Here is a 12,703-nt window from a genome sequence, read left to right as displayed (position 1 = left end):
TATACTGTGAAAATGGTGTCTCCATTATCTCATGGCAGGAAGGACTGGGGAATAGAGAACTTTATATCTCCAACTTTACTCCGAAACATGAAAGGCAAAGACATCAAGAAAGCCATTAGCTTCCACATGAAGAGGAACCAGAATTTGCTGGAACCCCGACAAAAGGTAATGTGGCCTCTGCCGACACTGACCCTACTCCCTACCCCCAGCTGTCTGTTGTGAAACCTCAGAGAAAGCATTTTCAGTATTGCGTGGATTTTAGGCAAGTGAATAACTCTAACTTAAGTCTTTTTTTCCTCCCCCTATGTAAGCAACTTATTTCTGCTGCCCAGCTACGTTTAAATTATCTACAGATCCTTGGGGAACTCAAGACATATGGTGGAAAAATCTTTAATGCTACTCTAATGGTATGTATTCTAGAAATGTGGACCCCTACTCTTATGAGAGACTTAGAGGTCCTCTGAAGATTGGTGTATATTTTAGCCTAAAATTCATGAGCACCCTGTCATGTACCAGAATTTGTCTGGGACGTGAAATATTACACCATCAGGGAGTGTTTATCATGCTTGGTGCCAACCCTGTGACAGATGCTAGGGGGAGACAGAACTCAGTAAGACATGATTTCTACCCTCAAACAATGAAACAAAGTACCCAACAGACCAAGTGAAGCCATGGGAGAGGCACTGGACTCTTGCTGTGGAGTTTGAAGACAGAGGGCACCCTTGCCGGCTTCAGGTTGAGTATGGTGGGGAGAAAGGATTAGGGAAAAGCAGGAAGGTTGGATCTGGCCAGCTTTCGGTCTGGAGGAAAGGCATTCTGAGGGAAGGGAAACGTAGGCCGTTTACGCTGGTGCCTTGGGGATAGGAAGGTGAAAAGGAAGAATGGGAAATTGTGAAACAAAGATGAGAATGTTAGATTGACTGCCAGGCTGGCGTCCTGACTGTTCAGAAGGAAAGAACTGAGGGTGGATCTGAAAAAGGGAAAAGAGAAGCCAAAGAGCTGTCTGCTCTGGTACTCCTTCCTCCCCCAGCTTGCTTTCTGGAGCCTAGGCCTGGAGCTCTGTGCTTTTCAGCAGGTGGGCTGTGGCTTACAGGGACTCTCTCCGACGGCACTATTCAGACAGCCCCAGAACCCTCCAGCACAAAACCAGACAATCTGCCCATGAGAGGGTTTTTTAATATGTCAACAAAGCTCCTCTCAGTGTGTATTTGGTGTGCTTCTCAGTCGTCTACAGTGATGGGTCAGTTTAATCAGATTGCTGACCTACCACTGTAGATGGACAAAGAGAATCAATGTTTGGAGAGAAAGGAAGAGCATCAGATAGGGGAAGGGAAGAATAGTTGAGTCTTTGTACAAGTAGGTGACGAAAAGGTGGAAAAGAGACTAGACCACAGAAAGGAAGGCTTGAAGATACAAGAAAAACTTGCACTTTTACCACAGGCTACTCCTGTCCTCTCCCAGCCGTCAAGTTCCTGTCCCCAGCCCCCCTTGACTTTTCCCGTGTAAGGTGAGAACTGGTAATGGGAGATGCCAGCCACATTGAACTGGCTCAGGGTGCTTGCGAGGCACGAGGGGCTACCAACGTAGATAAATACCAGCTCTGTTGTCAGGGACCTTAACGTGAGCATGACACTCAGATACGAATAATTACAGTGAGAAGTGGCAGCTCAGTGCTACCAGAGCAGGACAGAGGCTGTGGTGTGGGAACAATGCAGAGGAAAGGGGCTACTCTGGCTTGAGGAGACAGATGGAGCAGATGTTTTCCATAGGTAGTAGATTTTGATGGAAGTTTTTTTTTAAGATTTCTTATTTATTTATTTATTTTTAAGATTTCATTTATTTATTTGACAGAGACACAGCGAGAGAGGGAACACAAGCAGGGGGAGTGGGAGAGGGAGAAGCAGGCTTCCTGCTGAGCAGGGAGCCTGATGTGGGACTCGATCCCAGGACCCTGGGATCATGACCTGAGCCGAAGGCAGACACTTAATGACTGAGCCACCCAAGCACCCCAAGATTTCTTATTTAATTGAGAGAGAGAGCAGGAGCCGGGGAGAGGGAGAAGCAGACTCCCCACCAAGCAGGGAGCCCAATTTGGGACTTGATCCAGGGACCCCGGGATCTTGGCCTGAGCCTAAGGCAGAGGCTTAACCGACTGAGCCACCCAGGCGCCCTTGACGGAAGCTTGTAAAGAGGGGTCAGGATTTCAGTAGGGCACAGCATGAATATGGGCACATTGGTGTGAAAGCACAGGTTATGTTTACGAAACAGGTAACAGTCCCATGGTTTGGCTCTCTCTTGTGAAGCGTCTTGTAAGAGATACACTTAATTTAGCTGTAGATGGGGCCCTGGTTGGGCCATTGCCTAGTTTGGCAGTCTAGGGAAGAGGTGGTGAGGGAGGATCTGAAATAAAAATCATGGAGTTTTGCAGAGAGAGGTATCATGTCTTGCATGTGCAATGTATTTTCACTCACTTGTGAATGAAAACTAATTCCTCTTCTACTGGATGCAGTTACAGGATAGAGAGTCATATATTGCCCTTCTAGTTGGAGCCAAATATGGGATTAGCCAAATTATCAGTAGCAAACTCAACATCATGTCCACGTTGGCAGAGTTTGCAAACATCAGCCGTGTAGAGCTGACAGAAGAGTCCGAGAAAGTGAGCATGGTCAAAGTGTATCTTCAGGATGTCAAGGTAATGCATGGGGAAGAGATTTTGAATCCAACTTCTGGAATTTGAGGCTCAAATATCCTAGGGTAGTTTATGAGAATATGGATATTAACAAACTCTAATATCCAGCATTTGCTGAAGAGGATGAATCATCCATCCTGTATCATCAAAAGGAGAGTAATGAACAGGGTGCATTTTCTTGGGAAGGTCCTAAAAAGGTTTGGTTGTGTGTGTGTGTGTGTGTGTGTGTGTGTGTACTGAGCTTGGAATATATACTTTTCTGATGGGTTTAGAAACTTAGATGGGCACACCAGATGATTTTATCACATGTATGGGACCAGAATGGCTGCCCAAGAGTTTCGAGTGGCAGCAATGAAAATGGGCAAATGATGCAAAGTACTTCCCTAGCCTCTCTGCCAGGTCCTACATTGCCCTTCCTTTGCTTTAATTCTGACGTGCTCAAGGGTGCATTATTTGTTATTGCGTTATTTTTTTTTATCACCCTCTTCTTCCTTCTTCATTTGCTTTCCTTTTCTTTTTCCAGGTCAGGTCTCGAAGGGGCCCCACTGCATGAATGAACAGGGTGGGGTGGGGTGGGATGGTTGGGATGGGGAGGCTGGACTAGGGGGTGAAGAAGCAGGAGACATGGTAGAGATTCAAGGGGAAGAACCCACTGTGTGTCTGTGAGTGTGTGAGTACGTGCACGTGTGGTTGTGTGTATGTGTACATGTATGCTTATTTCGAGTCTTGCAGTTGAGAATAGGAGACACCAGGTGGTCTGCCTGTGGGCCATGGCTGGACTTACTTAGAATCTCTCATTGACCCCACGTGGTCTTGTTATCAGTCTTTGGACTGTCCCTTAGTCCTTTTATATAAGAGCTCTCTTTATCTTCAAAGGTTCTGACGTTGCTACTGGAATCTAACAGTGCAAAAGACCTGGCCTGCCTGATTGCTGGGTACTACAGGCTGTTTGTTGACCCAGATACCTCCATTTTCCTCTGGCCGGGAAACAAACAAGTGCACCGGGTATCTGCTGAAGAAGGTGAGGTGCTGAGGCTTGCTCCTATAGGGACCGGCCCTTTTCACAGCCTAAAGGGAGGGAGTGAATTGAGTTGAGCTGAGACTTCCACCTAAGTGGATGAGAGCTATTTTCCCGTTTATTTCCTGGTAAACAGTTGATCTTTCTAAAATCCTAAATAGAGAGGCTTTCTTTGTAGCTGAGAGTCCCCTTAAAGCCACAAAATGCTGTTGAACGTCTCTGATTCCCTGTGGTATTTCCTAAAATCATCTCTAAGATCCACTGTATTTTGTCTTTATTTTAGCAAAAAAAAAAAAAATGCTATTCATTTATTCAGAAAGTACAGATGACCTAGGTTTTTATTCTACATCTAGGTGCTCTGTTGCATTCTCTTGAGTTATAAGAGAAATTCTCAACCTTTCGTGTTTAGAAGAAGGGGATACGGGAGATAAAAGGAACTCGAAATCATATATAAGGAATTAAGTGGTGAAGGCCAGATGAGATGAACAGCTCCGGGGCCAGCTCCCAGTTTCTCTCAGACTTTTGCTTCAGCTCTGTTGATGCAGCATTTTCCCACTGGTTTGCTGATAAATGTTGAAACACTCCCACTACGGCTAACTTCAGGCTACCAACGTGATGTCACTGAACGTGGAGATGGGAAGAGATGCTCAGTAGCACAACATTATGTAGCATTTCCGCCATTTGGATCAAGTGGTTGTAAATAATCTCAAGGGATTAGATAATAGTAAAATAATTAGGAAGTGATGAGTTTTGGGTACTTGTTGTTTTGGTTTTAACATGGTTTATGAACAAGGGATGATATCTTAGAGTCTTATCAGACAATGCAGAGTGGGAGCAGTTGTGAACGTCTGGTGGTGGGAGGGACTGCTTCTGCTGGGGCAGGGGGCAGTGGGGGGGAAGGCACTCCAGAGGGGGGATGTTTGAAGTAGATCTTGAAAGACTGGTGGAATTAACCAGGCAAAGAAGAGAGGAGAGATCATTTGAAGCAGAGGGGACAACATGGAGGCATGACACAAAGGGCAAGGTCATGATCTGTGAGAAGCTTTCTGTGGTGGCTGGAGCATGTGAAGCCTGCAGGGGGTGCCCAGGCTGCTGAGAAGGGGTCAGGGCCACATTGTGAGGGGGTGACCAGGCTGCTGAGGAGGGGTCGGGGCCACACTGTGAGGGGGTGCCCAGGCTGCTGAGGAGGGGTCGGGGCCACACTGTGAGGGGGTGACCTGGCTGCTTCTAAGAAGGTGTGACCAGGCTGCTGAGGAGGGGTCGGGCCCACACTGTGAGGGGGTGCCCAGGCTGCTGAGGAGTTGGGGGCCACACTGTGAGGGGGTGACCAAGCTGCTGAGGAGGGGTTGGGGCCACACTGTGAGGGGCCTTAACTCCCGTGGGAGAGCTTAGGCTCCTCCCTGTAGACAGAGGAAGCCATCAGGGGATTTAAGTAGAGTATAATGTGATCAGAGAGAAGTTTTTAGAATTATCACACTGGAGGCTATGGTAGAGGAGAAATTAGAGACCTGGGTCAATGCCCTCAACCTTCCTGCCATGAATCCTTCCTGAGTACCAGCAGCTAGATGAGTTTTGATTGTCCTAAAAGCCCGGTAGCACCAGTGGGTCCCCAAGGCCAGGCTTCAAAATGGTGCCAGCCTATTAGCCTCAGAATCCCACATAAGTTGCTAAGAATACAGATTCTCAGCCCCATTCCCTAGATATTTGACTTAGTACATCAGGGTTAGGGCTGAGGATCTGTTTGATTTTTTAAATAGGGTTCCCCATCTGGGGACAGGACAGAGCTGGGATTTGAGGAGGGGCCTGGCAAACCTGTGTGATGCTGCCCGGAGCAGAGTGCAGTCCAGCCACATAACCTCCATGTTTCCGTGAGCACACAGCTCTCCTCAGAAGTAGTCCTGTCTCCATTATGCAGTTCAGGGAGATGTGGGAAAGGAGCCCGATGTGCGGGGAGAACATGGACTCTGGAATCCCATGCGTCCTGTGTCAGCCAATGCAGTGTGATCTTGGCTGGCCGCCCTGGAGAATGGGAGGGCAGGCAGAATGAGGGATGGGAGGACATACACCTCTGTCAGTCCCTGAATGCTGTCACCTAACTCCCGGGGTCCCTTTCATTACAGGCTACGAATCCAGGGCGTGCAGCGACTCAGAGGAGTCCTCTGAACTGGATTGCGTGCTGGAGCCTCTCTCTGACAGACAACTGCTGAAGCTGGGTCCCTGCAGACCGCTCGTCAAAGAGGAGCTGCCTCCTGGGGACAGCCTCACGCCTGAGGTGGCCAGGAGGGGCCCGAGCATCTCCGGGGCCAGCAGCACGACAGACAGTGCTGAGTCCGAGGCATCTGACTCGGCCAACACCGAGAGCCGAGGCTGCAGGACCAGTGGCTCCAGTGAGTCCATGGATGCCCTGGAAGAGGATGATTTGGACACTTGCTCTTCCAGCAGGTCTGGCTTCTTCCACTCCAGCTCACCAGGCTTCCCAGAGACTCTCGGTTCCAACAGCCAAGAGGAGAGAAGCGGGATTGAAACCAGTGGCTTCCTCTGTCTCCTGGACCTGGCCCAGAGAGCCAGTCCTCCATGCCAGAAGACAGAGTTTTCTGAGAGTCCCGCTCCTGAGACTTTCAGCTGGGGACCAGAACTGAGTGCAGTCAGGCTGGACCCCAGGCTGTATGAGGGCAGCCGGACCGACTACTATAGTCTGTACTCTGGTGTCTCCCTAGCCAGCCACCTGAGCGACAGCTTGGAGAGTGCAGCCTCCCGGCAGGGCGCGGGCCCACCTGCTTGCCGTCAGCAGCCCAGCTCCACTCTGGAAGCCCTGGCCCCGCACCTGCCACTGGCCTTGGAGGATGGTAGCTCGGAGGAGGAATACTATGATGCCGCTGACAAGCTCACACCCCCAGATGCCCTCTCAGGTGAGCCCTCCCCAGCAGGTCTGCAGACTCGGCAGGCAGCTCCTGAACACCCAGCAGGGGCAAGGACCAAGCTGGAGGGCAAAACACATGAGTAAAGCAGGGTCCTTGTCCTTATTTGAGAAGGCCCAGCGGGGCTCAGTGGACCAAGTTATAAGTGTCATAACTTCAAGTCACTGCTACAAGGGAAGTTCAGAGAACTGTAGGCAAGCAAAGATGGGAGGCACTTATTCAACAGGAAAGGCTTCCTAGAAGAGGTGGCAGATGCACTGGGCCTTGTGTGGTGGACAGAATTTACACAGAAAAGGGTTTGACAGGAGTGCTCAGCAGAAGGAAGTGGCTGCGTCATTACTGACCCTGACGCTACATTAAGTGAGGCTTTGAAGCAAGAAGAACCTGAGAGGCCATTGGTGGCCCCTTAAGAAACTCACACATAAGAAAAGGCAGGGGATCTGTTGGTCCTGTTTCTTTCTGGCTCCTTATCCTTTCCACCACAAAGACTGTGGGGTGTCTTTCCACATAGAGTGACTTCCTGAGTTGACTTGAGATTCTTGCAGGACACTTACACACACACACACACACACACACACACACACACACACACACACACACACACACACACTATATGCTGAAGGAGAAAAAAATTGGAAAATAGCACACAGACATTGATGGTGACCCAGCAGAAGCTGGGGAAGCTGCAGCCCTTTTATTTTTTTTTTTTCAGCCTTTCCCTGTTGTTCCCTGCCCTCCAGTGGTTTCCTGTTGTTGGTGCGAGAGAGGCCAGCTCCTGAGCAGCCCCCATGGGGCACCTCAAGGTCCTCTGTGACATGGCGTCTTTCTTTCTCTCTCCGTCCTCCTGAGCCCTCTTTCTGCGTACCTACCACAGAGACCTCCTTGCTGTTCTTGGAGAGTGCCGTGCTCTTTCCTACCTCTGGCCTTTGTCGTGCTGCTCTTTCCACCTGAAACACGCCTCACCCTGGTCTTCGGCTGTTAATGCCCACTCACCTATCAGGTCCCACCTGGAAATTCACTTCCCCCGAAACATGACCCAGACTGCCAAGACTAGGGCTGTGTTTTCGTAGCCTCCTGGGGGCTCTCTGCCTAGCCCTTAGCATTGCCTATAATTGTCTATTTGTGTGATTTTTGTGTTGATGTTTCTCTTCCTCACTAAAAAACAGGAATTCCTTAGAGTGTAGGAGCTGCATATTTCACACTCAGCCCTGTGTGCCCAGCACATGGTGTCTGGCAATTTTGCTAAATGAATGAAGGAACTCTCCACCATCTACCCTGAGTTCATTAATTGACCACACCCCTAGAGAAGGAGAAACTTAGGAGCAAGTTTGCACTGTTCTCCAAAGAATCCAGCCAACTGCCATCCATGCCCTCAGCTTTGACTTGCTGGGCCGGCCATTGTGCAATTTCCAAATCTAGGAAATTTGTGGCTGACTTTCTAGGTCATAAATCTGGCTACTTGGCTGATTGTGGATACGGCACAATCATGAAGAGTTCCAACAGACTGTAACCACTGGGGGAGAGTTCATTCATCTCATTTTCATTTTGGTACTGATTTTCATTTCATTTGGTACTGTGACCAAAAGACAATAAAATGGGTTGTGGGCAACCAAGAATCAAAAATTATTATTCCCATTTATTAGATGAGCAAATTGAGGAGGTCAAGATTTAGCATGCCCAAGGGGACCCAGCTCAGCCAGGATTTGAACCCAGGCAACCCTGAGTCCTGAGCCCAAGTTCTCTAAGTCTCTTTGTTTTTCTTCATTTCATGTACTCTTTCCTTTGTTGATTCTCAGGGCCCAGAGCTGTTCCTGCTGCAGAAGTCAGTGCCACAAGCTTGAAGAATAAGTTTAACACTTGCACCCCTGAGGATAGCCTGAATCCTGGGCCGGATGGAAGAGAACCAACCAGAAGGGGAGGGGTGAAGAAGTATGCCAAGACCCTGAGGAAAAGAAGGTCTTTCCTACAGACCGACTACACCTGTCAAGTGTCATTTCCCCTGGTGCCCTCAGCCTCCCTGGAGAGTGTGGACGATGTGTGCTACTACGACAGGGAGCCCTGTCTGGCCCTTGGTGCACCCTCCCCGACTGTGTCCTCTCTGCAGGACATGCAAGGTGAGCCCGGCCTCCTGGAGACAAAGGCCCTGGGGCTGCTGGGTCCCTTGAGGAAGACCAAGAGCAAAAACCCAGCCTCCCGGGTCATGGAGATGGAGCCTGAGACCATGGAAACCAAGTCTGTCATCGACTCTCGAGTGTCTTCTATTTCTGCTATTCGCCTCCGGATTGACCTCAACCATAAAGATAGTTCTGGGGATGCCCCCCTGACTGCCACTGTTGCCAGTTCCCCGGCAAGTACCCCTCACTGTTCCAATCCAGGCTCATCTGGTCCAGATAATGCTCAGGCAGAGCCTTCCCAAACCTTGTCTCCATTTCAACACTCGGATGGCAGTGTCCCCAAAGAACTCACCCTAGAGCTTGGGGACAGCACCTCCTCTCTCTCCAGTGCTGACCCAAACCCAGATAGAGGCTGCCTGCCCATCAGCCCAGGGCTGCATAATGCCTCTCAAGCAGACACTCTAGAGCTGGGAGGAGTCCAGTTGGAAACAGGCCTGGGATCTTTGTCTACAAATCCTCTGCAAGAAACTGCCCCCAAGCACACACAGCCTTCATTGTCTCTTCCAGTCAGGCCTAGAAGTGATGAATGTGGAATAAATTCAGGAAAGAAGATGGCTGCTTTTCCTACAGAGGAGGAGCAACAAGGACAGCTCTCTCTGGGACATGACGGAGAAGTTGCAAACAAAAATGGCACCAGTTTATTTCATGATGAATCTGGGCAAGATTCAGGTGACTCCAGGAGTGGCCTATCGAATGCTGTGCCACAGACTACTGGTGTCAGTGCCCCAGCTGGTGGAACAATAGCCATGCTCTCCTTGAAGTTTCCTGTAACAGGAACTGAGGAGATCGTGCCACATTCCCCCACGGACCCCAAAGGACAAAGCAGAGAAACCCCAAGCCAAGCCTGCCAGGCCCAAGAGCAAAAACTATCGGAAGAGCTGGATTTAGACCCTGATTTCTTGCTTGGGGACCAGACCGTTCCATCAGTCTTCCCTCCGGAGGGGGTCAAGGCCGAGCCACTTAACCATGTGATGGGGGAAGATACAGCCTCTAGGGACCCTCCACAGCAAATCTCTTTTAATCGAGGTCCTTCTTTGCCAAAGCCACTAGCGTGTCCCCAAAAGGGGCCCCACTTAGAAGGTTCAAACCATTGCTCACTGTCAGAAAACAAAGGCAAAAGCCCTAGCATCTGCCTTTCTGCTGAGAAGTCTTTCCTGTGCTTTGCCCCAGAAAGTCATCCTAAAGTTTCTGCCAGCCTCAGGATGGCCACGTCTTTGGGGTTCATGGGTATGAATGAAACGGTGGCCCCTAGAATTGGGATGGAGCCGTGCAGCTGCCAGTTCTCCTACGCCACGTGCTTCCGGGGCCTGCAGCCAGATGCAGAGGAAGAAGACAGGGACTTGGAAGCACACCCCATGGCAGCCCCCCTCACCTCACCGCCCTCTGCAGGCAGCCGGCTGGCCCTGCCCTGGAGGCCTGCCCGGGCCCACAGCTGCAGCGCTGAGGCCCTGTCGAGGAGTAGCCACGTCTGGCCAGAGTACTGCTCCAGGGCTCTGAGACAGCTGAAAGCTGCCCCAGCCAGCAGCCCAGAGGGCTTCGTGCAACTCACAGAGAGCTTACTGGAATTACAAGATATTCTAGAAGCTTCCTGGGGACATGGGAAGAGACACCCCCCGGAGAAGTGCACCTGGCACTTTTCAGAAAGCCGGAGCCGCCTCTGCATGGGTTCCCAGAAGCTCCTGTCAAGCTGTCAACATGTGATCAGAATGGACCAGTCCCCTGAAGAGATGCAGGGCGCCGTGCGGGACACCTTCCAGCACCTGGTCCAGCTGGCCGGCCTGTGCTTCCAGCTCACAGACTGCGGCCGCTGCTCGGGCCGGCACCGGGAGGCGGCCGGGTACCTGAGGGATGTGGTGTATACCTACCACCAGTTCGTGGAGGCTGCTAGGCTGGCCTGTGAGAGAGGCTACCACGACCTGAGTGTGAAACTCTTGGCCCGTCAGTGCACGGCCCTCACGGCTGCCGTGTTCTCTTTGACCCAGAAGTTCCGGGCATCCGCTGCCCTGTGAACGGGCTGCTGGCCCAGGCTCCTGCCCTGCCCTGGACGCTGTCCTGAGAAGCCCCTCCATTCCTCCGCCCACCCCTCCAAAATGTTTACTAGAGTATTCAAATAAACTGCTGCTTCATCCTGGCCTGAATCATACAGAGTGATGATAAGTTTGGGTTAAAAGCACTCACTTGTATTCATTCAACAAACATTCACTAGGGACCTCCTCTGGTTCAGGCCATGTGTAGGCACTTAGGATATAAAGATGAATAAGACAAGTCCCTGCCCCTGGTCAGGGTGCTCACAGACCCTCAGGGGGATACAGATAAGTAGATTGCCCTCAGTAAACTGTACGGACTAGGAGTTCTGGGGTTGTGGAAGCAAGAGGAACTCACAAACTGTCCCAAGATGACAAGGATGAGGGAGGAAGGTGGGGGGGTCACTGAAAAATGGTCTTGACTGCTAATATCACACTGATTTGGCAATAACCTTCACAAATAGGAGTGAATACATGTCAGATTGGATAGATTCTACCTTCGTAAGTTTTGGTTTGCGGCACAGGCCTGGTAATTCTTGGCCCCCTCGCTATGACAAGCATAGGTTGCCACTAGGTGGCAGTAAGTTCTTAGTCGCACAGTGACCCACATCCAGGAGGGCGCGCCCTGGGCTTCCTCGGAAATTGACTGCACACCAGAATATTGTACCGTTTTTCTGTTGTAAATGTCTAAAACAGCAAACATTAAAGCCCTGAATTAGATTTGCCTTTTTTAAGAGTAATATTAGAGCAAAAGAAATATATTTAGTACCTTTCTCACTAATCCCAGTTGAGCCAGTTAATCCTCGTTAATCTTACTGGGACACCGGACAAGCTACTTCACCCCTCCGTGCTTTGGTTTTCTCCCTAAATATGAAGACTTCCTGCTTGCAGTGTAGAAATCTAGTAAATAATTTAGTAAATACTCAGTAAAAGTCAGTAATAACCCTCGGACTTTATGGGTACATCTCCTAGTGTGAAACCATTTCCTACATTTTGTTTTCAGACTCCAGCAAAACTGGTTTCAAGATACCCTTGGGATGTCTTTTTCCCCTGGCTTCTCTGGCCAGGCTAAACCTGGCTTAGATGCTCACCTGGGGCTACTAGAGCTCATTCAAGTGGTCCTTTTGTCTCTCTGGTACTCCTGATCAGTGGTGGGTCTGCACTGGCCCCTTGATTCCTCTCCTTCACCCAGAAGAAGCCGGGGGCAGAATCAGAGTGTTATGTACCTAAGGTCTTGGCAATCAGAACAAAGCCGTATTTTGGGAAAAGACCCCTTCTAAAACCCCTTGTTACCAGTTCCTTGTTAACTAACCAGTTAACCAGTCCTTGTGCCAGGAAAAGATTTTCTTAGAGGCTTGTTTCTTTTCACACAATAGTTTGAATAAAATTTTAAATAAGGCTCTTGAACATAGATTTGAAGTGCTTTTGTGGCCAAAGTGGGAACAATAGGACACTGAAATAATAAAAAATTATATGGTGTTAAACAGGACATGAACGCTTTTGCCAGCAGAAAGCTCTTTGAAGAGCTGCATAATTTATATGTTCGAAAGTTGAAGGAAGGAGCTCAGGACTTCAGCTCAACCAGGGCTTGAATCCTGGCAGTGTTCTTATAGGCACTTCTCTGGGCCTCAGTTTCCCCAACTGACAAAAGGAATTATTACTAGTCTCATTTAGTGAGGGCCTACAGTGTGCCAGATGCTTTAGATACCTTGAATATATTTTCTTATCAATGGGACAATACCCTAAACTAGAGATTGTTATGTAATACACATTCAGCATTATTGTGAGAAATAATCATGAAGGCAGGAAGAAGACTGTGAAGCCTCTGGCACAGGTACTCAAATGTTTGTTTCTGTCTTTCTTTGCTTCCTCCCCCCCTC

At 49.6% G+C, this 12,703-nt stretch overlaps 1 protein-coding gene across 8 annotated transcripts in view; it reads left to right on the top strand.

Annotated features, from left to right (window-relative positions):
- Window positions 1–11,820, top strand: part of FRMPD1 (FERM and PDZ domain containing 1) — a 50,024-nt gene extending 38,204 nt beyond the window's left edge. For 7 of the 8 annotated variants that reach the window (XM_073876719.1, XM_073876717.1, XM_073876720.1 and 4 more), the window contains 6 exons: window positions 39–165; window positions 312–407; window positions 2,510–2,692; window positions 3,566–3,710; window positions 5,828–6,616; window positions 8,422–11,820. In XM_073876719.1, coding sequence (XP_073732820.1) covers window positions 39–165; window positions 312–407; window positions 2,510–2,692; window positions 3,566–3,710; window positions 5,828–6,616; window positions 8,422–10,808 — 3,727 coding nt within the window. In that variant the 3' untranslated portion in view covers window positions 10,809–11,820. The remainder of the gene's footprint in view (window positions 1–38; window positions 166–311; window positions 408–2,509; window positions 2,693–3,565; window positions 3,711–5,827; window positions 6,617–8,421) is intronic. The other variant, XM_073876716.1, reaches the window with a different exon arrangement.
- Window positions 11,821–12,703: the final 883 nt, after the last annotated feature.

The sequence above is a fragment of the Callorhinus ursinus genome, unplaced genomic scaffold, assembly GCF_003265705.2.
Source record: "Callorhinus ursinus isolate GAN/ISIS: 27379988/994484 unplaced genomic scaffold, GSC_fseal_2.0 scaffold24, whole genome shotgun sequence".
NCBI classification, from domain to species: Eukaryota; Metazoa; Chordata; class Mammalia; order Carnivora; family Otariidae; genus Callorhinus; species Callorhinus ursinus.
This window is presented reverse-complemented; position numbering and strand designations above follow the sequence as displayed.